At 51.7% G+C, this 27,394-nt stretch overlaps 2 protein-coding genes across 3 annotated transcripts in view; one reads left to right on the top strand and one right to left on the bottom strand.

Moving 5' to 3' along the window:
- The first annotated feature begins 1,924 nt into the window (after positions 1-1,924).
- PLEKHB1 (pleckstrin homology domain containing B1) lies at positions 1,925-7,503 on the top strand. The gene is made up of 7 exons (XM_041420879.1): positions 1,925-2,087; positions 2,834-2,893; positions 3,341-3,493; positions 4,283-4,385; positions 5,182-5,221; positions 6,083-6,188; positions 6,266-7,503. The coding sequence occupies exons 2-7, from the start codon at positions 2,857-2,859 to the stop codon at positions 6,400-6,402; spliced, it is 576 nt and encodes a 191-aa protein (XP_041276813.1). The 5' UTR covers positions 1,925-2,087; positions 2,834-2,856; the 3' UTR covers positions 6,403-7,503.
- A 5,001-nt stretch (positions 7,504-12,504) lies between these two features.
- RAB6A (RAB6A, member RAS oncogene family) overlaps positions 12,505-27,394 on the bottom strand; it is a 41,260-nt gene continuing 26,370 nt past the window's right edge. The window contains exons 3-8 of one of the 2 annotated variants that reach the window (XM_041420876.1): positions 26,390-26,443; positions 24,934-25,039; positions 22,865-22,976; positions 22,061-22,154; positions 16,613-16,679; positions 12,505-14,556 (exon numbers count right to left, since the gene is read on the bottom strand). In XM_041420876.1, coding sequence (XP_041276810.1) covers positions 14,492-14,556; positions 16,613-16,679; positions 22,061-22,154; positions 22,865-22,976; positions 24,934-25,039; positions 26,390-26,443 — 498 coding nt within the window. In that variant the 3' untranslated portion in view covers positions 12,505-14,491. Of the gene's footprint in view, positions 14,557-16,612; positions 16,680-22,060; positions 22,155-22,864; positions 22,977-24,760; positions 24,867-24,933; positions 25,040-26,389; positions 26,444-27,394 lie in introns of both variants that reach the window. The other variant, XM_041420877.1, reaches the window with a different exon arrangement.

Genomic DNA, 27,394 nt, shown 5'->3' with positions numbered 1-27,394 from the left:
CGCAGGGCCGCGGGCCGGTAGCGGGGAGCCGCGGGGCCCGGCCTTGCCCGCCGCCCTCACGGAGCGCTGCCCCTCCCGCTCCTCGGGTGCGGATCTGCCCTGGGAATCGGGGAATGGGGACGGGGCACCGGGGCACGGAGGATGTGTGCCATCCTTGTGCATTTCTCCCGCAGGATTCCAGCGGCACCACCGGGACGCGCTCAGCTCCAGGAGAAGGAGGCTCCGGAGGGATTTGGGGTGTTTGAGCCGGGGTGTACCCCGTCCCAGAGCGGGGATGGCAGGAACAGCAAAGGCCGTCCAAAGTCCAGCTCCGAACCCCCAGAGCTGCCGTCTCCTGGAATCTGGGGAGACCCCCTGTGGAAGGCAGGGATTTCCTGGGAGGTGGCAAGAGTTCTGGAAATTCCTGAAACGCAAGGCTGCCGCTGGGATGGGGGAGATCCCCAGCAGGAACGAGCCACTGCTGGAGGGAAAACAAACCAGAGGCATGGAAGTTCATGGATTTTATTAAACAACCCCCAACTCCTATGGAAAATGGGGGGGGGAAATCCAGGATCTGGCTCTTCTGAGAGTGTATTCCCACATGGCATCCTCTCCTTTCGCTGGCTGGAGATAATTTCCTGGCTCTTTGGGTCACCACATCCACCCAGCATGCCTCAAATTTATCCTATTTAACATTAAAAAAAACCCCACCCTAGTTTACAAAAAAGAAAATAATGGACCAAGCCCCCCAAATCCCAAACCGGCACCGTTTCCTTCCGAAGAGGAAAACAACACTGGAAAAGTTTTGACACCCATTAATTCCAATTAATATCTGTATGGAGAGGCAGCCCAATCCACTGGATAAATCAGGATAAATCCAGATTTCAGCCCAAACCCCTTCCTAAGGGAACTTTTTTCCGGACTCATGGCAGGACAAAGTCTCTAGCCCAGCCGGATTTCCCAACGATTTCCCTGATTTTGGGAATACTCAGCAGCACCAGGATGTTCTGCAGCCCCGCAGCCAGCACAGGGGACGCACAAGGCTGTGAGTGAGGGCTGGCTGAGGGGGTGATTCCCATTTAACTCCTTTGGGATCATCCAGCAGGCTGCTGGATTAATTTAATTCCTTCTAAAAAAAGAATTAACGCCAGCGCTGGAGGGAGAGGAGGGGAAAGGGCTTCACAATGAAAAACCTGCTGGAATAGAAAAAAAAAAAAAAATATATATATATATATATGCGTGTGTGTGTAGAAAAATAATTATTTGGATATATGCAACAAGCCAAGATTGCTCTCACATACAAAGCAGGTTAGAAAAACAACTGGATCAGGTACTGCAAGTTGTCAGAAAGGTTTCAAGAATCACACACTGAGTCAGTAAAGGATCAGCTGATGGACAGAAGAACGAGAGAGAATGTGTTCTGATAGCAGAAAAAGATCTTAAATTTCAAGGTTGAAATGAAATGCTGGTAAATGGTTTTATGTAGTTTGAAAGAGATAAGAAATTTGTAGATCAAGAAAGTATATATATATATATAAATACAGTGCTGCCATGTGCTCAATAAACATCTTTTATTAAATGTTTTTATTAACAGCCTCAGCTGTCACCTGACTTGTGTCTTGACTTCCCAAATAATCCAACCTCATGTCCCAGAGCCCGGGACGGTTCTAATTCCAGCAGAAGCCAGGACACGCCTTGATTTTGACCCAGAGGGTCGGAAATTTATTTCAGACGAGTACTTCGGTGCGTAAAACTTGAGTTTCCCCGGTTTATTCCGGCATGAAACACCTCCTCAGCGCCATTCTCAGGAAAACCCCAGGCGTCGCTCCCCGTGCCCAGGGCTTTTTTTTGGGGCTAAATGTCGGGAAAGCGGGGTTTTCCCGGCGGGCAGCGCTCGGGGACGCGGTGCCGGACTACAGCTCCCGGCGAGCCGCGCGGGCGGCGGAGCCGGGCGGCGGGAGCGGAGCGCGGCGCGTCCCGCAGCGGCACCGCCGCCTCCGCCCGGTGAGGGACGCGCGGGGCGGCTGCGGGGCCGGGGCGGCGGGCACGGACACGGCGGGGCGGACGCTTCTCACAGCGGGCACGAACCGCGCTGCCGCGAAATTTGGGTGCGGAGCGAAATTTGGGGGGATGTCAGGGGTGCGGGCAGCAGATGTGGGGAGCGGGGGTTGTGAGCGGCGCAGGGGATGGGGGTATCCACGGGCTGGGATTTCCCGGGGATGGGAGCAGGGCTGCAAAGCCCACGGGGAGCTGGATGCTCGGGGGTTCGGGCACTCGGTAACGCAGGCACAGAGGTGCTGCGGGGTGTTTGTGCCTTGCCGTGCCCCCAGAGCCGGTGGGAGATCTGAGTTGCCGTCACTGCGAGCTGGGATTCCTGGTGGGTGTTGGGGATATGGCTGGGGAACTGCTCCTGCCTGTCCCTGGGGTGCTGGCTCTGCTCGGGGACCTGGGGAGCGATGACTTCATGGCCTTATTAAGGACTAATTTCCATCCAGGCAGGGAAAATAAACAAGTGTAGGTGTCGCTTAGCATGGAAAGTTACTGGGGCTGTGGGGAGGCACTGCCTGTTTTCATACACGGCCCGGATTTCTGCACTTACCTCCACGGGCCGATAATCCCTAAATCCCAATGAGATTAAAGGCAGGAGGAAAGGTGGCCCGAGTGCCTCCTTCGCTTCCCAGATGACGAAATCCCCCGATTAACCCGGGCGCTGAGCTCATCCCCCCAGAAATACCAGGAGCAGCAAGGGTGAATCCCCATCCCCGGAGGCCGTGGGGAGGTGGGAGCCATGGGCAGGGCCGGGGGCGAGGCAGGAGCTGCTCTTTTAACCCCGTTATTGTTCCCATCCCGGCAGATCCGGCCAAGCCCACGGCAGCCATGGCGCTGGTGAAGAGCGGTTGGCTTTGGCGCCAGAGTAAGTGCCACCCTTGAGCTTTCCGGGTTGGGAGCCCCCCCAAAAACACCTGGAGAGGGTTGCAGGGAAGAGGTGGGGTGTGGGGGACGCACGGAGCCCCAACCTGGGCGGGTAATCCACGGCAGCAGGGAGATTGTGGCTCAGCCGCTGGCGGATTTACGTCAGCGGAGAGAGGGGCTGCCTGCCATGAAAACACACGCGGCTCCGTGTCCGGGGCTGGACCCGCTCCCGCGCCTCGGCAGGGCAGCACCCAACGGCCTGATGGCTTTTTTGGCAGCCTTTTCCCACTGACAGCCACCTGCTCACGCTGCCCCGCGTGCTCGTGCCAGGCACAGGTGTCCTGTGGGACGGAGGGAATCGCAGGAGGGATCCAAGTTTGGGGGATGAGGCTGTGAGCGCGCTGGCCGCGTCCCACCGGGCTCCTGCACCTTCTCCCTGTCCCACCAGGCTCCATCCTGCGCCGCTGGAAGAGGAACTGGTTCGTGCTCTACCTGGATGGCAGCCTGGTTTACTACCACGACGAGACGCAGCGGGACATGGACGGCCGGATCCACATCAAGTACAGCTGCCGGGACGTGCGGATCGGCCGCGAGTGCAAAGGTGAGCCCAGCCCCTGCTCCCGAGCCCTGCATTCCCAAACCCCATCCCACGAGGCTCCACCTGTGCACATCCTGCAGACCCCCAAAAGAACCCATTAATAGCCCCAGGCTGCCCCGTTCACCCCTCCTCGCTCCCAGCCGGGAGACGCTGGATGGTCTCTGCCATTGCTTTTCCCGGGGAAGGAGGGAAGGAAGGAGCAAGGGAGGAAGGAGGAACTCTCTCTCCTCCTGGTTTGTGCTTGTAACAAACAGGATCCCACGGCCCTGACTCATCGCTCACGTCTCGCACAAACAAGGGAACAAAGCAGCAGCTTGGCGGGGCCCCGCAGCCCACGCCGCCGCACAAAGCGCCTTTCTCGGGCTGGCAGCGGCCGTGGGAGCACAATCCCACAGCTTTGTGGTCCTGCCGAGCTTCAGAACGGGGAAGACACATGAGCCTCAGGGATTTAAGATTTTGCTCTTGCTGGAGCTCACGATCCCACTCCAGCAATGAGCATCTCCCCTTCCTACAAAATTTGGGTGCGCTCCGCAAAGTTCAAAGCAAAGGCAGCCTCGAGCAGATTTTCGGCAGTTTGCTGCCCTTCCATGTTCTTTCTGCCATGGGGGTGGAGGTTTCTGCCCATCAGCTCATTCCTTGTGCTGGCTTTTAACCTGTGAGAGAGCCTGACTGCATCCAGCCAAAACGAAACCCACCAGCCTCTCGTGCCAGGAGGAATGTGGAGCCTGGGGAGGGTCTGTGGGACATCTCCTTGGCTGAGGCTGGATCCCACCCCATCCCTTCCCTCGGCAGACGTGCAGCCGCCCGAGGGGAGGAGCCGGGACTGCCTGCTGACCGTGGTGCTGCGGGACGGCTCCAAGACCACGCTGTGTGCCGAGAGCGAGGACGACGCCGTGTAAGCGACTTTTCCATGCCAATCATCCCAGCCTGGAAAGGGCCCGGGCTGCAGGAGAGCCCTGTCCTGCTCCCACCACATCCCACCCTCGGCTAAAGCTGCCCCCAGCCCCTGTTCTCAAACACACTTGCAGGGTCGAAGGTGCAGAAGGAGATTTGGGGCTCTCACTGAATAATCCGAGGCCAAAAGCAGCTGGTTTTGAGCAGTCCATCTCCTGATGGGGGACTTTCCTCGTGGATAAGAAATCCTCTCTTGGCCTGACTGAGGAGAAGGGTTTCCATCATTATTTGGAAATAAAAAGACAGTGAACGTGAAGCCCTCACTGCCTTGAGACAAACTGCCCTTTTTAGCACTGTTCCACTTCTATTTATTTCTAAAAAAAATATAAATTAAATTTTAAAACATTATAAAAATTGATTTTTTTGAAATAAGAATTTTAAAAATTAGCAGTGGCAAACGTTCAGCTGAACTTGGATGGAGGGAAACATGCTGTGGCCAAGCAGAACTTCATCAGCTGAGCTTGACCTCAGCTGAATGGAAATTCATCCATTACGTGCTCTTCCCTGCAAATTTAGGTGTAGTTTTCCTGCCTGCCCTTGTTTTAGCCAGGGTCATTCCCAGGGACTGCCCTGTGCCCATCCCTGTGGTGTCAGGTACCTCCCAGCACATTCCCAATCCCAGCTGTTGGCCCAGCACTCCTTTAACAGTGAATTAAAGAATAGTGCCACATCCGGGTCCCCACGGGGAGGAAGGGGACAATTCCCACCAAAACTGAGTACCTCTGTTCTGTTTGCAGTGCTTGGAAGATGGCCGTGCTGGAGGCTAAATCCACCCCGGTGAGGCTTTGTCCCCTGAGCAGGGACACCGTCCTGCAGGGGATTTGGGATTCAGGATCTGGGCAGGGAGAGGTTACCCCAACCCTGAGCTTGGGGGGGGCTCCCCAACAGCCACAGTGCAGTCTCAGGGCACAGGGAAGAAGGTGGGGAGGGGCTGGATGCCACCACTGATGGCAGGTGACAGAGCCAAGGGGACCCTGTGCACTGGTGGAGGGTGACAGGGGGAAAGTTAAGGTGGCAGGGACACGGGGTTATGGGGACACAGGTAAGGACACTGTTGAGGTGACAGGAGCACCACTAAGGGGGCAGAGTTGCTGGGGTGGGATGCAGTTAAGGTGACAAGGACACACAGTTAAGGTGACAGGGACACTTAGAGGCAGTAGGAGCAGAGTTGAGGTGACAGGGACACAGCTAAGACGACAGAGACATGGGTAAAATGACAAGGACAATGTTAAGGTTATAGGGACACAGTTAAGGTGACAGGGGCACAGTTGAGGTGACAGGAACAGGTGAAGGGAATGGGAGCAGAGTTAAGGTGGCAGGGACACCGTTAAGGTGTCAGGGACACTGTTAAGGTAACAGGGACACTGTTAAGGCGGCAGGGACACTGTTAAGGTAGCAGGGACGCTGTTAAGGTAGCAGGGACACTGTCAAGGTGGCAGGGACGCTGTCAAGGTGGCAGGGACTCTGTTAAGGTGGCAGGGACACTGTTAAGGCGGCAGGGACACTGTTACAGTGACAAGGAAGGGGCAGAGTCAGCGTGGCCTGAGCACAGGCTGTCCCCAGCCCTTGGTCCCGCTGGGATCCCCCCCAAGGGCCCTGTCCCCCCAGGGCAGCCTGACCCCAGCCTCGCCCTCGCAGGTGCATGTGTACGACCCCTACGACGACGACTACTACCAGACGGTGCCCCTGGACTCCCACCAGGCCGCCTACATCAGCTCCGGCCACTACGGCCACCAGTACGGAGGTGGGTGGCCCGGTGGCCCCGGGGGGGGGTGGGTGGCCAAGGCCATCCCCCTGCCGACAGCCCGTTTTCCCCGGCAGCTCCCGGCGTCACCCACGTCATCGTGCGCGAGGATCCCTACCGCGTCTCCGGGGACCAGATGGCGCTGGGGCTGCTGGCCGGGGCCGCCACCGGCGCCGCCCTGGGCTCCTTCATGTGGATGCCCTGCTGGTTTTAGTGGCCTCCAGGCTGGGCCACGGCCTCCCTTTGCTCCCCAGCCCTGCCTTGGAACCTGCCCCGAGCGCCCCGCAGCCTCCCCGGGACACACGGCCTGCTCCCAGCCCCAGTTTGTGCATTAAGTAACCCCCACGTGCTTCAGAGCCCCCCAAATCCCACTCCAGAACCCCACAGCACCCGATTCCCATCGGCAGAGGGCCCGGGGAGCTGCCAGGGCTGTCGGCAGAGCTTCCCCATCCCAAATCTCCACAGGGAGCTGGCTGCAGAAATTCCGGGTTTGGGAGAAGGGGGGCTTATTTAAGTTTGGGGGGAAGTGGCTGGATCTTTTTTTGGCTGGGTGAACCCCACAACGCAGAGGCTTTTTATGGGCTTTGTTTGGGAGAGGCACCAGAGGGCACCACAGGGATGCTCAAGAGGTGGGTAAGAGACTAAGGAGGATGAAAACCTTTTCAGGATTTCCACCCCTTTCCAACATGCACCGGTCCCCTGGGCCTGGCCAAGTTGGGGAAATGGTGCAAAACCCTCAGGAATTGGAGTTAAAACCCTTGGGAATGAGGCTGAGAAGAGCCCAGGGAATATCCCAACCTCTCCAGCTGAGTGGGAGGGACACACAGCATCCTCAGTTTCAGTGATTTTTGGGAAGGGGAGAAGGGCAGCTCTCCATGGGGACCAGGGAGCCTTTCTGGCAGCCAAGCCGGGATCTTCACAGCAGGGATTTGGGATTGAGGGGGGACACACGGTCAGGCCAGGGGACAAGCAGCAGCTCAGGGTTTTGGTTGGGCAATGGAGGAGGTGAGGAACTGCCCAGTGTCACCCCTAGAGCCTGGATGGTATCCTGGAACCACGACTGACATTGAATTTAGGAATTACAATCCCACAGCTGGATAGAAAACCACCAGTGACACCAGCACCCCAGCCTGCTCCTGCCTTTAGAGCCCCGGGTCAGTTCATCCCTGTGCCCATCAGGGGATTGGGATATCCCAACACACCATCCTCATCCTCTCCTGCACTCCCTGCCTCCCTCCTGCTGTGCACCTGCTCCCAGAAAGGGGAAAAAATACAAGAAACCTCTTTGAAGTCTAATAAAGGCAGTGAAAAACCAGCCCTGGCCTGCGGGTGAGTGAGGATGAGGAGGGAATGCTCAGTCTCAGCCACCTCCGGGGGTGGGAGGGATTGTGTCCCCCTGGAGAGCTGCCCAGGGGTGTCACCAGCTCCCCTCTGCTTCCCTGCCTTTCCAGCCAGGAGCTCTGGGGTGACACCTCCAGCATTGGAGTGGGACAAAGCTGCCCCCAAAATCCTGCTCCTGTGCAAGAGAAGCACCATTTGTGCTGGCAGAGCAGCTCCTTCCTCTGCATCAGGGATTGATGGGATGAGGCCCAGCACAGGGTCACGGCCAGCCCCGCTCGGGCCTCGAGGTGGCCGAACACAGCCCCGGGCTCTGTTTGATGTGCAAGGCAGAGCCACGCCCGGCTGCCAGCCCCTAAGGCAGGGACTCGGCCCCTCCGTGCCCCCGTTAATTCAGCACCAAGCCCAGAGCGGAGAAGGGAAGGATCCAGCCCCACGCACCCACTGCATCCTCATCCTCGTGCCCGTGACCCTGCAGTGCTCGCTCACCCCGTGGCACTGCCACTCCCGGGCCACTGGTGCAGCCCCCACGGCCACTCCTGCTGCGGGGGGGGCACGGGAGTGACACAGCTCCTGTGACACCACTGTCCCCATCTCCAGCCTGTGACACGTCCCAGCTGCGTGCTGGCACCCCAAAATCCCCGTGTGCCAGGCTGATCCCCCAGGGTGGGGAGGGGATTCTGCTCCTGTACCCCTGAGCCCAGGTGAGACCCCAGCCCTGGGGACACAGCAGCAGCACCTGGAGCTGCTGGAGAGAGCCCAGAGGAGGCCCCGGAGCTGCTGCAGGGCTGGAGCCAGGCTGGGAGAGCTGGGGGTGCTCACCTGGAGAGGAGAAGGCTCCAGGGAGAGCTCAGAGCCCTTGCAGGGCCTGAAGGAGCTCCAGGAGAGCTGGAGAGGGACTGGGGACAAGGCATGGAGGGACAGGACACAGGGAATGGCTCCCACTGCCAGAGGGCAGGGATGGATGGGATAGTGGGAAGATTTTCTGGGCAACCTGTGCCAGTGCCTCACCACCCTCACAGGGAAGAATTTTACTCCAATATCTAATTTACCAATCCAATATCCATTTTATGGTTCACCTGGTGTATAATCCCAGGAGAGACACACAGGGAAAGATCTGGAAACTTGTTACCAATAGCAACATGACCTAGAAACTGTCTGTCCTTCCCGTGCCACGTCCAGCTGCTGACCTGCAAAAGCTCCTTTTCCCGAGCTCAGACACCCATGCTCCTCATCCCTGCAGTACCTGGACATCCTGGAACTGTTCCTGCTTCTCTCCTGCTGTGCTGGTCTCCCAGAGATCCAGGGATATGGAGCAATCCAGGCAAGGACAGTGCTGGAGCAGCCTCCAGCAGCAATTCCCGGGCTCTTCACACTGCTGGTGGCAGGCAGGCCCTGCACTAGGGAGCTAAATGAAGGAGCAATTAAATATGATATACATCATTTTGGAAGCACAAACCATAGATCCACAGCCCACAAAAGCTCCTGGCTTGGTCTGCTGCACTCAGGAGGGGCTTCCCAGGAGCTTGTGGTGCCTGAGAGTGGCGCTGGGTAGGAGCAGAGGGACAAGGAGTGCTGAGGGACAGGGATCAGGGCTGACCTGCTCCATTCCCAGCTCCCCAGCCAGGCTCGCAGCACTCCTCTCTCCCAGCAGGGAGAGCTGCTGAAGCTCCAAAGCTCAGAACAACCCCAAATCCCCTCAGAAAAAAAAGGGACCCGCAGTAAGGAGCCATTAGAGCCCATCATGCCCACAAACTGCCTGGAAAATGAATCCCACAATATCCCATGGCACAGGAGTCAGCTGGGGGCCACCTGACCCTCGCTGGGATCCAAACCCACTTCTCTGGAAATGAAGCAGCTCAGGAAATGTCAGGGTCAAACCTCCAGTTTCCATACAGCCCCCCTTCCCAAGCTGGGATAAATGCAGGAAAGGTCAGTGCCAAACCACCAGTGCTGGCAGCATGGATAAATCCCATTTTCTCCCTTCCCTGCCCTGTACCCGAGGAGCCACTGGCTGTGGGAGAGACACTTCAGTGCTTTAATTAGCAATAACTTTAATCAAGCCTTTAATAACATCCTCGTTCCAGACGTGCTCTCCGGGTGGCCGACAGCGAGCACTCAAAATGGCTCTAATTTATATCCAAACCCTCAGAAACAGGTGGCAAGCCTGGAAAATTCGATTTGGGAACAGCACCAGCAGGGCAGAGCTGTGGGGCAGCAGGAGCATCATCACCCAGCTGCCTGCAGCCCTTCCCTACCCCTCATCCTCCCGGGAAGGGCAGAGCTGCCATTCCACAGGAGTTTAATTCCTGACACGCCCAAGCCCAGCTTTTCCAGCATCCATCTGGGCAGTCAGCTCATTCTGCTCCTACAAGAGGATCCTAAATATTTTCTAAAAATCCGTGTTTGACTTCACCAGGCGCTCGGACCAGGGTGGGGAAGGGGAGAATGGTTAAAGAGGGGGGGGAAATAAAATCGGTGGTGAAAAATCCCTTAAACTGATGAAAAAAACAATTCCACTGGTGAAAGCCCAAGCCCAGCAAGCCTGGAAAGGCAGAGGGAGAGCAGCAGAGGAGGAGGCAGCGCAGACGGGAGGGAGAGGCTGCTCCGAGGTCCGGGTGTTTGCAGCTGCCTCCCCGACTGCGGGAGCGCCTGTGCCGCAGCCTGCCCGCCCCATTTATCTTCCTTCGGAGCTGGGACATGCCCAGCATGGCAAAAGGTGCCGCTGCAGCAGGTAGGGAGAGCCCTTGCGCTTTGGTTTGCCGAGGATTCGGGAGCTGGAAGCAGAACTGCAGCGAGGGGCCGGCTCGGCTGCCGCAGCAGCTCTGCAGATGCTGCCAGGTGGATGCTGTGGCTCCTCCAGCCTGGAAAAATCGGGGCTGATCCCAGCAGCGAGCAAAGAAGCCATCAGCACCCTCCAGATACTCCCTCCTGGATTTTGGAGCCGGGCTGGGAGAGGGAGCTCGACCCAGTGCAGCCACGAGTGAGTGGCCAGGAGCACCCTCCGGAGCTGGGGGTGCCCCCCACCCAATCCCTGCTCCACGGCAGGGAATCCCTGCAGCTCGATCCAGACCCCCTTCACCCGAGGGAAGCTGGGAACTGGGACACCAGTGGGAGGTGAGAGCACCAAGGCTACCCACGGCAGCAGCCAGGAGGGATCGAGGAGGTGAAGGGGGGGTTTGCACAGGCTCCCACCCAGGGCAGCACCTGGAGGGGCCGGCTACAAGGAACAGAAGCTCCCCCAGTGACAAAAACCTCCTCCAGGAACTCGTCCCCACCACACAACTGTTCCCATACCCCTAATTCCAGCACTACATCCCAGTTTCACGACCCATTTATTCGTGGTCCTTGTAACAGTGAAGAGCTCGACCGAGAGACTGAGGTTTGGGCACACACCAAATCCAGGTAATTCCCCGTCTCTGCTGGATGGGGCTTGGAGCAACCTGGGCTAGGGCAAGGTGTCCCTGCCCTTGGCACTGGGGGGGCACTGGGTGGCCTCTAAGGTCCCTTCCAACCCAAGCATGCTGTGATTGCAGGATCCACTCCTTCAGGACAGCAGAGGGTAACTCACCAAAGAGCATGTGTTACTCACCTCCCCGGCCCTGCAGGTCTCCAAGAAGCAAGAAGGAGGCTCGAGAAGGATCCTCCCAGGGAAGCTGGGCTCGCTGCACCCGTGTCCCAGGGAGCTGAGGCAGTGGTGAGGCCGCACAAGGTGCCTTTGGGAAGGGAGCGGAGGCAGCAGCTGGATGCAAGGAGCGGGAAGGGAGCAGAAAGGCACAGCTCAGCCGGCAGAGGCCGGGCTCCGTCCCCGGCACGGCTCCTGGGGCGCTGGAAACAATGGCAGAGACACCGCAGCGACAGCAAACACAGCCCTGCGGCACCTTCCCCGTGCCACAGAGCCCCCCAAAACTCCTCCTGCCCCCACAGAAGGCTCCTGCAGCTCCTCAGCCCCCCCGCTGCCCGTGCTGAGAGAAGAGACCCAGAGCTTTCCAATGAGACAGGTATTTATTTAGTTCAAGCACTAAGGATTTGTTCTCTTGTTGTCGTTGGTTCATATTATCAAACAGAGCTGAGGTACCAGTGACATTCCAACATGAAGAAAAGGAACCTTTTTTTTTTTTTTCCCCTTACACAATTTCTTCAACTACTTTTATCAAGACAAAACGTGAGGCATGGAACAGCTGCGTGATGGAACTGTACAACGAGCAAGCCAGAGCAGGGAGGAGAAAAGAAACAGAGCCGAGACCTTCACTCAGAAAATCGCACAAAAATCAGCATTAAGAACATCTGTTCCCACGGCTCCACTGGCCACGCCCACGGAGTAAAAGAAAACGAAAACCTAAAACCTGACAGACGGATGGTGCAAAATAAAAACCCCAACAAAACAAACAAACAAAAAAAAAATTGATATGAAGACCACGTTGCTCCTGTGCTCACCTTGGAAGTGTGCTTTCTCTGGAGAGCTGGGACGAGGAGAGGAGTGAGCCCTGTTAAGCACAGGCTATCAGCAAGGACATGCACTGAACGTACCTGGCTGTGCTCCTGCAGCCCCCTGGCCGTGCTGAGCACGGAGCTGTGGGAATGCTGCTCTCCAGACCTCTGTTTCCAGCGAGTTCTGGACAAACCTGCTCTCAGGCCTTCCAGGAAAAGCGTCCAGGCTGCTGGTCCATCACAGCCCGTACGGGCTAAGCCAGCTCCTTAAATCCAGTGCTTAAAGCTTGGGACTGTGGGAAGCAGAGGGGGCTGGTTCTATCAGAAGCAAGAAAAAAAAAAAAAAAAAGGATGTGCTTGTGGGGAACAGCCAAATGAGGACCAACAGAAGCTGCACGGAGAACCAAAGGAGAAAAAAGCAAACCAAAGCAAAGGAAGAAGCAGCAGGATGAAGCATTTCAGCACGGTTAAGAACAGTACAACAAAGGAAAAGCAGCCAGGTTTCCTTCCCCCAGAGAGTTTCTTTTAAATAAAGAATGATCCTTTGTCACATATCATTGATGTTTATTTCAAGACATGCCACGTCAAAAAAATTCGCCTTTAATATTGCATTAGAAAAGCACTTTTACATCTCGTTCTGCCTTTAAGTTATTGTTGTGCAGAGTTGCTAGAAACCCAGGGCAGGGCATGAGCCTGGCCTTCACCTCAGGAATGAAGAATTCCAACTCTTTTATGCCCGCTTCCTGGGGAAAGTGGTGGTGAGGATGATTCCCTTCCTCTCCCCCAGGTGGTTATTTTAGATGGTAGAGAGAGGGGCAGAAGAGAACCAAGGAGGAGCCTGAATATTCCCTTGCAATTGTCCATTTAATTCGCAATCGCAACACAGACTCGAGAATTCCTTCCTGCACTGTAACTCGGCCAGAGTCGCCCAGCAAACAATGTATTTACAATTGTGTTTATTAACTTACACAGCAACTTCACAATGACTAGTAAAGATTAAAAGGGTGCACTTCTAGTGTGTTTCATTCCGTGTTTCTCGGGTAGCTACATCTCGCAACATCAGCAAAGCTCTACACAGATTCCTCAGCCAAAGGAAAACAACAAAATCAGCACTGAAAAGAGTAAAAAAAAAAAAAAATGAAAGCCGAGAAATAAATATCAAAGAAAAAACAAGGGTTAATTGTGAGCCTAATTCCATAGAAAACTAAGCTACTAATTATTTAACCAAACTATACAGCTCTAGAGAACCAAACTAAACCAACTTGGAAGACTGAACATAATAAAAAAAAAAAAAGAGCTAAAAAATAAAGGCATAAATCTGCATAATCAGAAGTTGGTTTCCATCCTACTCAAGTCCCTCCCTTTCCATCTAAGATGCCTCAACTAGGATTTTGTAGGATCAAAGTAAACACCCTTCCCCACCGACCTATGCCCACGCTCTGGAAAAGCGGGGGCCGTTCCCCCTCTGCTGGGGCAGCCAGCTGCTCTTCCCTCTTTCTCCCAAATTTCCAAGGTTTCAATCGGCTTTGGCAGGTTTTAGTGCCAGTCCTGATTTCAATATTTCCCCTAAAAAAAGCAAAGAAGCAAAATGCTTTCTCTTCCAAACAGCTGAACTGTTAAGTTCCCATCTCTTGGGCAGTAATAATTCACTTCATTGGTGTTCTACTTAAAAAGGACCAAAAAAAAAAAAAAAAAAAGCTCCGAAAACTCATTTTGCACTCCAAACATTATTTCCCTGTTTCCTGCAAGTGTTTTGCTAATGCACATCCACCCTTTCCTTCCCCCCCAAATCCTCCAGAAGCCACTCATCCCAAAGAGCCCGTCCGTATTTCCCAGTAATGCTTCCTTGGAAACGTGTCCCCGCTGCCTCGGTGAGAATTCCCAGCTCCAGGAGCCGGTGGTGTCCGACCCCTGCTAAGGCCAGGCTGGCTCGCAATTAAGAGCTTGGGGTTAATTTGTGTTTAATTATCAAGGATAAGCCTTCAACCCTCGGCATCTGCCGCCTCCCCCCGTGATTCCGCCTGCTGTCTACGCATTCCCAGTTTCTGAGAGAAATTCCAGTGGGTCAGATTTGCAAGCCCTCTTCTGCACATACATCTCGTCTAGGTCCAATTCCAAACTTACTCAGTTGCCATCATTTCAAAGTGCAATATCATAACATATTAAAAAAGGAACAAATATTAAGAAATTGTACCTATTTTTTTTTTTGTGTTTGAATTTTTTTTTTTTTTTTTTTTTTTTTTGCTTTTGTTTTTTTTTAAAGTTATACCTAGAATACGGTGGAATATTTTGGCTTTTTTTTTTTTTTTCTTATAAATAATGAAGACACTGACATTTTGTTGGTGTGTGTGTGTGTGTGTGTGGGGTGTGCTTGTGAAGCTAAAGATCATCTCCACGAGACAGCCAGCGATGATGAACTGCGATACGTTATTACGGAAAGGGGAAGGTTCAAGCCAATATTCACACTGCAGTCAATGAAGAGGACAGGGAGGGAAAGCAGTGATGTTCTGGAGAAAGGTGGAAGCCACATGGTATTAGCAGGAACAGCCTCCTTCACTGACAGGCTGCTCTTGAGGCTTTTCCAGTTTTATGTCAATCACTGGAAGGAGGAAGTTAAGGCAAACAGATCTCCAACTCGGTTTCCCTACTAAGAGTGGGATTTTGAATGGCATTTTCAGCGCTTCCTGCTGAAATACCTGGAATGACCAGCTCCAAACCAAAAGTCTGGCACATGAAATTTGCAGCAGAAACGATGTCAGACCCCAATGTTTGTCTCTAACCAGTCTGCTCTTCCCAGCAATCCCACTGATCTCTTGCTGTGGGAATTCAAGATGCACGGATCCACTGCAAGGTCTAATCACCGCTTCTGCAGAACCACAGAATCATTCAGGTTGGAAAAGCCCTCTGAGATCTTCAAATCCACCTGCTCTCCCTGCACTGCCACGGCCACCAAGTCCCCAAGTGCCACATCCACGTGGCTTTAAATCCCTCTGGGAATGGGGGCTGCATCACTTGTGGGCACCACTGCACGCTGCCCACCCCCAGAGCTCCTCGCCAACCCTTGCTCAGTTAAACCTCTCTGCTCTCCCCAGCAGCCAGCACAGCCCTGCCACCAGCCTGAACTGCCCCTGCAGTGACAGCTGATGTCCCACAAGGTCACTGCAGAGCAGCCTGTGATAAGCGACTCCCTCTGCAGCAGCGCTCCAATTCCCAGCGGATGCCCTCCAGCTACAGCCTCTCGGAGCCTTTCCCAGGAGGAGCTTTGGATGCTAATCCCCAGCTCAGAGCTGTTCACCACAAGTCTCCAGCGTTCCCCTTATCACAGAACACAGAGGCAAAGAGATCACACAGCTGGTACTTCCAACTTATTTCTTTAGGGGGTTGAAGCTGCTTTTTAAAGAGGTTTGGAGAAAATAAACATGGAAATGGAAACAAAAGACAGGCAATTCATCTCCAGTGTTTGGTCCACTTGGCTGATTTAAAGGTTAAAGTGTGTTTAAGTTGGAGATGCTTGACATGAGCCTTGCCAGCTTCATCTCAGAGCATGAACGGGTCAAGATCCTTGAACCCTCCATGTTTTGCAGAAGTGCCCCCGTTAATCCTAATGCAGCTGCCTGGGAGAGAGGATCCCATCCATCCCTGCTATCTGCAGGCTGCAGGAAGCCCAATTCCCAGTGCCCTAAATGCTCTCCCATTTAGAGACTGTGATCAAACTCCCTGCACAGCCCCTGCCTGTGCACTCTACCCCCCCTCATTAATAAAAATTGTTGCTCATTAACCTTTTGGGGACCTGCACAGTGAAGTATTTCTGATCACTCAAATCCCTGCCACGAAGCCTGTGCCTCAGCAGCTGCAATCCCCAGCTTTCCAAACCCTTATTTTGCCCATGCATCAGATGCTCTGATGGAATTTCAGTGCCAGGCTCCACAGCTCTGGGACCTCCTTCCTCCAAGGCACAATTTCTCCTCTATTTACCAGCTCTATGATCCCTGCTGCACATAAAACCAACAACTCTGGAAAAGCTGCTATTCCAAGCACACCCACCTGGCCAGGTCAGTGATTCCAGCGTAGCCATAATGCTTTTCAAGCCTTTTCCACCCCTCATGCCATCTGCTTTTCCTTGGCTGAGGCTGACCCCATCAGTTGAGTCTTCCCCCTCCCACCACAGAGATGCTGCCTGGGGTCCCAGACTGCCCTGGGAGGTTATGGGATCTCCATCCTTGGAGATTTCCCAAGTTTCCCTGAATGTGACCTGGAGAAACTGGCTCAGTTTGGGAGTCAGCTTTGCTTTGAGCAAGAGGATCAGAGAAGGAGCTTCAGAGGTCCCTTCCAGGACAGTCTGGTTTTGGATTCTGTCAGTCAGATCTGCAAGAACCACAGGGGTTTTTGTTCAGACCTCTTTGCAGCCATTTTTTTCCACTTTCCACACGTTTAAACATCAAGAAAAGAATCCTTCTGGAACACCACTCCTTCCCCTGCTGCCTCCACCCTCAGCACCCCTGCTCCCAGCCTTCCAGCCCAGCAATCCTCCTTCCTCAGCTCGAAGGTTACTTGCCCCTATTCCCCCTCTTTTTGGGATGTCCAGGAGCTGAGCGAGGGCTGCAGAGGATTTTCCTGGTGCAGGGTAACGCCTGGCACAGGCACAGAAAGGATACTGTCTTCTCTACTTTTGTCTTGTGTGCTTTCCATCCCAGGCAAGGCAGCTGCCACACGTCGGAAAAGCTGCAAAGAACCACACAGGGAACAGATGAAAACAACAGCTCCCCTCGGCTGAGGCAGTTCAAACAATGATTCAACACATCCCCCAGCACTATTTACACTGCTCAGCCCCAAAATCCTGACACCAAATATAACCTTTATTCCTAGAAAAGGGCAAAGCACAGCTCTTGTTAGTGGAGATCAGAGAGCTGCAGCAAACCTCCTGCACCTTCTCTGCAAACAGGATGGGTGGCATCCAGCATTTCACCCCACACCTGCCATGGATGTCCACAGACCCCAACAACCTCCCCAGGGCAGGTGGGAATTAAGTTTTCACACCTCCCCAGAGGACTTCAGAGGAGCATGGGCATGCTAATGAAGGCATACACATCATCCAGGAGCCTGTCACTGCATCAGCCACGTGGAAGAGTGTCAAAAAATGGGATGTATCTCCCAAGCCTCACCTATCTCTGGCTCAGGCTCCTACGGAACAGACAAAGGAATGCTGCCAAACCTAATCCTCATCATTTGGTGCCCACTCTGTGGTTTTCCTATGCCCACATTCAGGGCATAAAGCACAGAACAAAGGCATCCAAAGCCTCTCACTTGAACACCACCTCCAGTTTCCCAGCAAGGTCTGAGTTCCCAACCTTCCTCACGGTTTCATTCCACTTGAAGGAGGCGAGATGGACCGGGACCGATTCCCTCTCCTGCACTTCCTACCTCTGCCCCTGAGGTTCAGACTGGTAATTCCCACCACACGGCTTCTCCTGGGCCCTCAGATAATGCAGGAGAAGTGCCCTGAATTCAGCTGCCTGTCCCCCTGCCCAGGATGCTCTCCCTCCATCACGTGTTCCCCGTGCATCCCCGGCGGCGCGCGGGAGTCCCGGATCCTGCGGGTCTGACGTCAGGCCTGGCGTCTTCCACACTGTCCTGCCTCTCCTCAAATGACACAAAGCTAAACCACTTATTCCCAGTGACCCACTTTCCACAGAAAACCCAGCCAAGGCACTGCCAGCCTGTTTACATCATCAGGGATGTGGGTACCCGACCAGCCCCGCGGGTCCCTGCCCAAGGGCTTTCCTCACTCGGGCTCCCACGGTCCCAAAGATGCTCCCACCATCCTAAGACAACTTTGTTGGCTTTACAGCCCCTTCCAAGCTCAGCACGAGCAAGCCCCCAGGTCTGTCTGGGATCTTTCTTGGCAGGAATCTGGCACACACTGGAATCTGAGCCAAGGATGGGTCTGAGAAGTCAGGACTAGATGTAACTCCCTAATTTCAGCAAACAATTCCCAAGGAAAAAAGCTTAACATGCCTCCCTCTGTGTTTCTCTGGACCTCTGCCATTAACCTGGACCTTCCAGCCTCCCTGAAAACCTCAGGGAAATCCTCATAAGCCAACCAGGAAGTAACAAAATTCCAGATGTTAAACTCTACCTAAACCAACGGCAGGAATGCCCAGAGAGAGGAAGGGTGAGGAGTCTTAAAAAAATCCTCAGCTGATGGAACCAACTGGAATTCCTGCATTTAAACCACACTGCTGACAGAAAGGCTATTTAAAATACAGTAATCCTTTCTTTACATTAAGACCAGGAATAAAATGATGCTTTTAGCAGTATTTCTCCCCTAAATTATCGGACTAAAAATAGGAATTTGGCAACTAAGAAAAATCAACGTTATTTCTTATTAACCTTCTGCTTATCAGCCCCAGCATATGTGAATAAATCCAATTAGGGAAACTTCCTGATGGTTGGAAAGCAGCCTTCCCACAGGGCCCTCTGAGCTTCCCAGTGCTGTCAGCCCCGAGCCAGTGTGTGTCTGTACACACATGTACATGTTTAAATGTTTGTGTGGGTATAAAAACACAAGTATTGATGAGCATCCAGGACTTTTTTTCCAAGGCAGGAGCTAAAAGCAGCAGCTGAAAGACTAAAAGCCACACAAACTCTCCTTCAGCGCTCAACTCTGCAATCTGCTCCCTGAGAGAAACTCTGGAAAGAAGCCTCATCTCTCACCATCAGTTTCAAGTCATTTGCCAAACTGTGCCTTTCCTGCTACTCCAGCCAATAAATCCCAACAGATCAGGGTCACAAAGGACTGCAGGCACAAACCAGTTTTCAGCCACACTGCAGCAGCAATATGGAAAGGACGGGAGGATCACTGTCCAGATGGAAGAGCCAGGCAAGAAACCTGTTCCCCAACGCAAGGCAAACAAAAATCTCTCCCTAATTCTCATTCTCTGCGTACTCTGAGGGTAATTCTTGCCCATCAGATGGGTAAGAATCAGAAGAGAGGAGAAAGAGCCCAGCTCTGTGAGAACAGGGTCACAGAGGGGCTGTGCTCAGAGAGCTGCTGCCGTGAGAAAGTTCTTCTGCCAAGGACCACATTCATCCCTGGCTCTTCCAGGGCCAGCGTGGAGCGTGCCAGGTACTGCTGGAGGGAGCAATTCAAGGGCCCTCCCTCCCCTCTCTTTCTACAAGACAGCAAAATGAACCCTGACATATTCTGGGCACGAAATCCAGGGACTAACAATAAGATTCCCTGAAATACGGAGTGCCGAGACAGAGCAGGAATGGCAAAGTCTTTTAAAGCTTATTCAGGGCTGACAGAATGAATCAGAGACTACAGCTCCGTGCATTAAAAGGAGCAAGTTATCTACTTCTCTCCTCCAGCTTAAGGCTCCCCTGGCAATCAGTCTTTGCAGGATCCAAAAGCCAGTCTTCTCCCCTCTGCTCCACTGGTTTAACCCCACAATAACACTGCCAATGCTTTTATTCCCTAATATCCACCCATTTTTCCTTCAACACTCCCTGCCCAAAGCCAGAAGGAACAGTAAGTGTGAAGGACCTCGGGGACTGCAAACAGCTCTGCAGTCACAGATCCAACTGCAGCCAGCAGTGAGGTGCCATCCTCAGAGCTCTCCCCTTTCCTGGCACAGGGAATGGCAGGAAAAGCCTGGCAGCAGCACGGTCCCCTCTGCTGGTAGAAGATCCTGGCACTGGAATAGCTGCTGTTGGATGTACAGAGCATCTCACCTGCTGGGGTCCCAGCACAAAGCCAGGCCCTCTGGATCTGCAGCACAGCTGCAGGGAGCTGGAGGCAGTGCCCTTCCCTCTTAGCTCTTCCAGCAGAAAAGGATGAACCAGAAGCTAAAAGCAGCACCAGAGGACAAAAGTCCCCTGGATTCCCACTGAGGAGGAGCAGCTGGAAGAGTCACAGCCATTCCCTCCCTGAGCAGGACAAGAAATTCAGCTGTTTCTGGATGGAAATTCAGTGTGAAGATTAACTGAGACAGTGATTGTTCTGCAGGATCAGAATACATTGTGGAGAGAAGTTATCGATTATGGGAAGGTCAAATTTGCATTCAAATTATTAAGGATTTCACACAGGTTATGGGAAGGGGATCCATTCTGCAGTTGTACTTTTCCATTTCACTGGGAGAGAATTTATTGCTAAGTTATAAAATAAATTCACACCATTTAGCAGAGAAGCTGCAAGGCAACAGGGAACTATTTAAGTGGTGGTATTAAAGGTCTTATCCTTTGGTAATTGCTTAAACAACTGCTTATTAAACTAATAAAAAATGAGAGTTACAAATATTCTGGAATAGAGAATAGCTTTGCAATCCTTGAGAATCCCAGTCCACACCTGCAACACACTGATCAAGACCTATAAGAAAAATCCATTTTTAATTATTTTTGAATATCCACTCATGTCTGTGCACACCACCAAATCCTCAGGGTTCCAGCTGGCCCTGAAAGCTACAACTCCCTCACAGGCTTAGCTACAGAACCTCTGGAAATGTGGCAGGGCACAGAAACTCCCTGAAGGAAAGAGGGAGTGTAGAGCTCCTTCATCATCACCATCATCATCATCATCATCATCACTCCTCTCAGTGAGGCAATGGCTCTCAGTGCACACCCCCAGGCCTAAGCACTCATTAAGGATTGCAGCACAGAATCCAAACCTTAATTACCAGGCAGCCTCTGTTGTGGCAGGATAATTGGGGGACCCTGGAAGCCAACACATCCATGATGGGTGATGCAGTGAAACAGCTCTGAGTTAACACTGCTATAATTATCCCATTATAGAGGGAATCATTTTGCTACTTAGAGGCAAAGTCAAGGGACATTTTAATAACAGACTCTTTAGTCCCTGTCTAGAACATGGAGTAGTTTATAATCCTATTTTATTACTCCTGGTACCCTTCTGCACAGAAACCATTTGGGTAACTACATTACAAGATATACATGAATACCATCCACACACACAGAATCCCTGATGGTTTGGGTGGGACCTTAAAGATTATCCAGTGCCACCCCTGCCATGGACAGGGACACCTTCCCCTGTCCCAGGGTGCTCCAAGCCCTGTCCAGCCTGGCCTGGGGCACTGCCAGGGATCCAGGGACAGCCACAGCTGCTCTGGGCACCCTGTGCCAGGGCCTGCCCACCCTCACAGCCAGGAATTCCTTCCTAATATCAAACCTAAACCTATTCTGTCAATTTGAAGCCATTCCCTGTGTCCTGTCCCTCCATCCCCTGTCCCTCTCCAGCTCTCCTGGAGCCCCTTCAGGCCCTGCCAGGGCTCTGAGCTCTCCCTGGAGCCTTCTCCTCTCCAGGTGAGCACCCCCAGCTCTCCCAGCCTGGCTCCAGCCCTGGAGCAGCTCTGGGGCCTCCTCTGGGCTCTCTCCTGCAGCTCCACGTCCTTCTGTTCCTGGGGGACAAGGAGCTGAACACAGCATTCCACACTGGTGTGTTTGCTCTGTGGAGACACCCATGAATCTATGTCTTCTCCAGGTCTGAATCCAAAGAGCCACAGCTCATCTCAGGACATAAACCCTCATTTTCCTGCAGCCCCATCAGTTCAAAAGACCTTTCACTGCTTTCCCCAATTCACAAGCAACTCATCATCTTCTAGAAATAAATAGCTCTGGCTGTCCAGGAACATTTGCTGGCACTTCCAGTGCCTTCCAACAGAGTGGGAACAGCAGTTGCTCTGTCTCCCTGTGCACTGGAAGCATTTTAAGCCACCATGCTCCTCCTTCACTGGTTTGATTCATTCACTGAAGCAGAATCACAAACAGTCCTCAGACCTGTGCTTCCCCAGCTTTGTGCCTCACTCTCAGTCCTAACAGCAAATCTGGATTAACAAAAACCCAGGAAGGTGTGATTCTGTTCACACAAAGCTTCTTCCATAACTCCTGTTATTTAAGGGGAAGGAGGAAATCCCAAATCATGTGATGCAAGGCCAGAGATCCTTCTGAACCCCAGCCAACAATTCAGCTCTGAGGTGCTGCATGCTGTGTGTGGACTACAATTCCCACTGGCCTCCTCTGCCAAGGCTTCCCAAGATCCAGGGAACTGCTCCTCCCACAAGGAGGGTGTGTTACCAGCAGCCACTCACCTGTTTTACATTGTATCCTGCTTTTGCACTAGTTTCAATGAACATTACATTCAACTCTTTGGCTTTCCTTTCTCCTTCCTCAATGGACACTTGTCTGAGGAAGAAAACACAGAGTTAGAGGGGAAAAAAAAACCTCATAAAACCCAAACCTGGACAAATACCTTAATAATGAAGATTTAGTACACTTTAAAAAAGCCTTTAAGTGTTTTATCTGAAAGCACTTAAAGTTGTTTTTTTTTTTCCTGCATGGAATGTACAGCTGCTGACAGGTATCACCACTTCATTTCCATGGCACACCCAAGCAGAACTCAGCATTCCAGCAGAAAAGCCAAGTGTTCACCCCCAAATCCCTGCCCAGGGAGCTGTGCTTTTATGTCTGAGCAATTAGCAATCACAGTCCCAAAATAATCATCCAAACCAAACGATTTTAACAAAGGTCCAAGTGTAACCACCTCATATGGGAGGAATTTTCTCCAATTTTTCTCTGGATATGTGTTCCACTCATTAAGCAGAACATTATTAAATAAATATTTGTAACCAGTTTATTCATTCACTGGCGTGGGCTGTGCTCAACAATCCCTTCTCTCCTGATATCTGTACAAGCTGCTGATGATTTTTCAACTCATTCACAGCACCGTGAGGGAAATTTGGCTTAGCCAAAAGAAAGAGGTTTAAAATTGAGATTTCTCTAGTCACAGCCATCTCCAAAAAAAAAATACACATTACAATATACTCTTTAAAATAAGAGCAAAGAGCAGCAGAGTAAGGAAAGCAGGATTTGAAAGCTGGGTGATTGCCCCATACCTCTTATCTGCTAGATCTGTTTTATTTCCCACCAGCATGATGATGACATCGCTGCCCCGTTCCGTTCTGACGTCATCGATCCACTTTGTGGTTTGCTGGAAGGAGTTTACATCTAGCAGAGAACAGTGGAGAGGGTTATCACTGCAGGTGTCCCTCACAGCTCACCAGGAAATACATCTGCACTTGGAGAGAAAAGCTCCATTTTCTGTGGAGTCGGCGGAGGAGGGTGATGAAGAATCAGCGAGCGGAACCCTGAATCTCCCCCACTAAAGGACACGAAGCTCTGGCATTGATTTCAGATGGGCAAGTGCCTCATTACGGGTGGGTTCAAAGCCCCAGAGGGAACTGAGTCCATCTATAATTTGGTTTTGACAATACCTAAAATGAAAAGGCTTATCACTGTGTTTCAATTCCTTATTTTTAGTTCAACGTGAAGTATTTTCTGTCGGGAGCGGGGATTTATTTTTGCACTCTGCGCTGCTCACAGCTCCTGCACTACAGAGGTTCCTACAGTTCCCCTGCTTCTCAAAAACCCTCAACCCCAGCCTTGCATTTTGTACACTAGGATCAATCACTATGTTTTATTTTCTCTAGGGAATCCCAAGGTTATACAACACAGCAGCAACTCCAGTGGCACTGAGCACTTGCCTTCAAAACAATTTCTAAATCTTTGCATAAAACCAGAAGCAGAAATTTAACCTCTTCACAGGCACTTCATGCTACACCCTTAAAAGCTGCAAGGTAAGAATTCCAGACTCTATGGTGCTTGAGAAGCTGCATCCCACAGGGAAAAGGGAGTTGGAGGGAAGCTGCCACAGAGCTCAGCATTTGCCAGTTAGTGACACAAAGAGCATCTGAGCAGCCAAAGTAGTTTCAGTAGTTAAGAAGGGGGGGGCCTCTGCAGCAGTTCTTGAAAAGTATTGATTTTTTTTTAATGGCTTCTACTGCAAAGTAATATATTGCATGCTAGACAGCCAAGACTTGATCACTTGCCAGTGTCTTAATTCCCTTTACTGCTTGGCAATATTGAATTTGCTGGGTCAGGAAAAAATTCAGAGTTCACAGCTAACTTGTAATTTTAGCTCAAAGGAAAGTGCCATTTTTAACAATTAGAGCTTTTCTAGGTAAAGCCCCTATTCCTGGCTGTAATCTTCTAGTATTTATAAATCAAAGGACAAGAACTTATGCATTTGTGCAGAATTAGGCCATTGTTCTCAGTCAACTCTGGTTTAGAACTGAAACTGTCTGAGGGTTTAGCTCCCCTAAAATAGAATTTCTGCTCTTTGTCAGTGCAGGAACTGCTAAGTTAAGGGGTGTCTGGACTGAGGGGAGGGACAGAAGGAGCAGGGCTGAAGAAGCACTAACATTTTAGTTGACAAAAATGTACATACCTTAGTAAGGAATGAAAGAGCAATTGTTAAAGGGTAAGAGCTTAGTGGTAAGTTTTACATCTCGTGAGAGTGGCTGATTCCAAGGGAAAGGTGATGTTAATGCGTTCTCCCGCCAGCCCGTGCCCAGAGTTCGTTTGGTGGGGGAGGGAGAATGAAGTGGAGCAAGCTACCAAAGTCTCCATTTTGAGAACTCAGATACCCACGGACACGAGGACCAAAAGCCACAGGTGATGTTATGACCAAAAGGCAGATGGAAGAGTGCAACGAGAGCAGGCAGGACTGGAGGACTGAAGAAAATGGGGTAGGGAAGGGTTAAGATGGCCTTTGTGAGACAGTTGATACATTACAACAGCAGCAACCACGGGGCTTGTGTAAAACAAGCGAAGAAACCACGCTTTTGTCATGCCAGGATGATGCCCAAGCAGATGACGTGAGAGGACATGCAAAGCTAAGCTAGAGGATGAAAAGGGCAGAGTATTAGAAATGCAGAATTCCCCCCACTCACTTGTGATATCATAAACAACAACTGCAACAGTGGAGTCACGAATGTAGCTAGGAATCAAGCTCCTGAACCGCTCTTGACCTGCTGTGTCCCATAATTGCAACCGTACCTAACAAAATCAGTCAAACAAGCAAGAAAAATAAGAAAAAAGGTCAAAGCCAGTGCAAAATACCTACTTGTGATATCGTAAACTACTACAGCAGCAGCAGAGTCACGGATGTAACTGGGAATGAGGCTACGGAAACGTTCCTGACCCGCAGTATCCCACAGCTGCAACCTGATCTGTGGGTGGGAGAAAATTAAAAAAGCCAAACTGCCACTAAAAATAAAAGAGTAAAGAAATGTTTCACTTTTTTTTTCCTTTTTTTTTTTTTTCTTCCAAAAAATAGCTAAATAAAAAGGAGAAACTCATGCAGGAGGTGCCTGGGGACTGGGAGCGGCAGGACACTGCCTCCCTACAGCAATCTCTCCCAAAGGGTAACAGCAGCCAAACTGGAGGGGTGCAGCGTCCCAAAAAATGCTTCCCTTGCAAAAGTGAGGAAGGCTCAGCCTCCAAACTGAGCACCAAGAAGAAAGCTACAGCTGAAGTGATGGAATCACCATCCCTGGAAGTGCTCAGAAGTGTGTGGATGTGGCACTTGGGGACGTGGGTAAGGGGTGGCCTTGGCAGTGCTGGGGGATGCCTGGCCTTGATCTTGGAGGGCTTTTCCAGCCTCAGTGATTCTGTGAAATGTTCACCTGCAGTTCTCCCTACAGGAGAAATTCATGCTCTGCTCTCCTTCCTCAGGACTCACACAGGCAACCTCCAGCAGCATGAAGGGCGGTTGCTGGTGGAAAAGCTGGGAAAGCTACTCATGTCAGTTTTTTGAGGATAAAATGCTTGTTGTAAGACACACAGAGAGGCTGAATGGCTCTTACCAGCAAGGTTCTGGAAGAAAAGGCAAGGCACACTAAAAGCAATGACAAGGTGTGCAAGAGCCAGTTGGGCCATGGAAAGCACATCTCATCCCTCAAGCCCTTCCCATGCAATCCCATTTACTGGGGGTTTACCCAATCCCATTTGTTGGGAGTTTATCCGGTACCACGAGCTTCTGCAGCACTGCAGTTTTGTTTCTGCAAATAGCTCAACTGAGGCTGAATTTCTTAATTAAGAATCTGAGCTCATTTTAAACCACAGCTTTGCTTGCACAGAGGAATGATTTCACTTGATGAGCTAAAAGTGCACCAAGCAAGGAAACGAGTCTCATTTGTGAACTCATCAGAGGCCACCTTCTTTTTAAACAAGGAGTATTAAGAAGATGGAGCCAGCTATTGACTGGCCACATCTGGCAATCTGTATTTTACCTTTCTGCCTTGTGGCAACAAAAGCTGAAGGGGTTAAGCATGGTTCCCCTTTCTCCAGACTCCCACCATCATTCACCCCTCAAATTATCTGTACCACCTCTTTCTGCAGAGAGGATGACACAAAATTTCCCAATCCCACTGCTGTGTCTCCACAGCACTTGTCAGCCTGGAAGCAGCTGGGAGATGAAGGCTCAGCCTGTGCTTCCCAGTGATCTCAGAAGTGTGGGCTGCACAAAACCAGATGCTGGTCCTCATTCCTACAGAGAAAAGCAACAAAGTCTTACTCACTGTTCGATCCTCCAAGTACATGGTTTTCGATAAGAAGTCAATGCCAATTGTTGCCTGTAAAGAGATAAGAAAACCAAGAGCTCTTTAAAAAAAAAAAAAAGGTCAGAACACCTGCAGTGATTTTCAGGGGAGCAGCAGAAGCTGCATGAAAAACAGACTTGGTTTCCTATTTTTAAGATATAGCTTGACTCAATAAATCATTTGTTTAACATATCCATGACCAGAACAATTCCTTAAAGCACAAAAGGTTTTAGCTTGACTTCAGTTCATGCACATTGACAGTTTAATCCACACATTTATTTGGGTAGCAGCAGGGATTTTTATGCATGTGACAAACTGGTGTCCCCCAGCTCAACCAGGATATGTGGGCACAATGTCTTCTTCCCAAGTGCCAAGTATCTCCATGGATCTTCACCCTTCCAAGCAGATCAAGGCAAACACCCTAACTAAAGCTTGGTTCATCCTAAAGCAGCAGAGCTGCACCCAAACTTCCCAACACCAGGGAGAGCCTCCTGGAGAACACCTTAATGGCAGTGGGGAGCCATTCCCTGTGTCCTGTCCCTCCATGCCTTGTCCCCAGTCCCTCTCCAGCTCTCCTGGAGCCCCTTCAGGCCCTGCCAGGGCTCTGAGCTCTCCCTGGAGCTTTCTCCTCTCCCAGCCTGTCCTACCACAACAGGGAAGCAGCACTATCAAGGAGAGGATTCCAGCATGCTCATTATACCAGACATTTACTAAACCAGATCTTCCATGATAGGTGACATGTGGGGCCACAGCACAAAGGAAATCATTCCCAGCACGTCCACGGAGGGGAATGACTCCTGGTAAAATAAACACCTTCAATCACAGAGTTTTATTGCAGGTGCTCCTCTGCCACAGCACAGCAAGTTCTCACTGATAAGACAGAGGGACACAGCTGAGCTCCTCTCATCCAGCAGCAAGCAGAAGGAATCCAATGCACAGCACGGATTTTACTAAATGGCAGCTTTCTATTTTTAACAGCTGAAC

Source organism: Onychostruthus taczanowskii, unplaced genomic scaffold, assembly GCF_017590055.1.
Source record: "Onychostruthus taczanowskii isolate IOZ18803 unplaced genomic scaffold, ASM1759005v1 scaffold67, whole genome shotgun sequence".
Taxonomy (NCBI): Eukaryota; Metazoa; Chordata; class Aves; order Passeriformes; family Passeridae; genus Onychostruthus; species Onychostruthus taczanowskii.
This window is presented reverse-complemented; position numbering and strand designations above follow the sequence as displayed.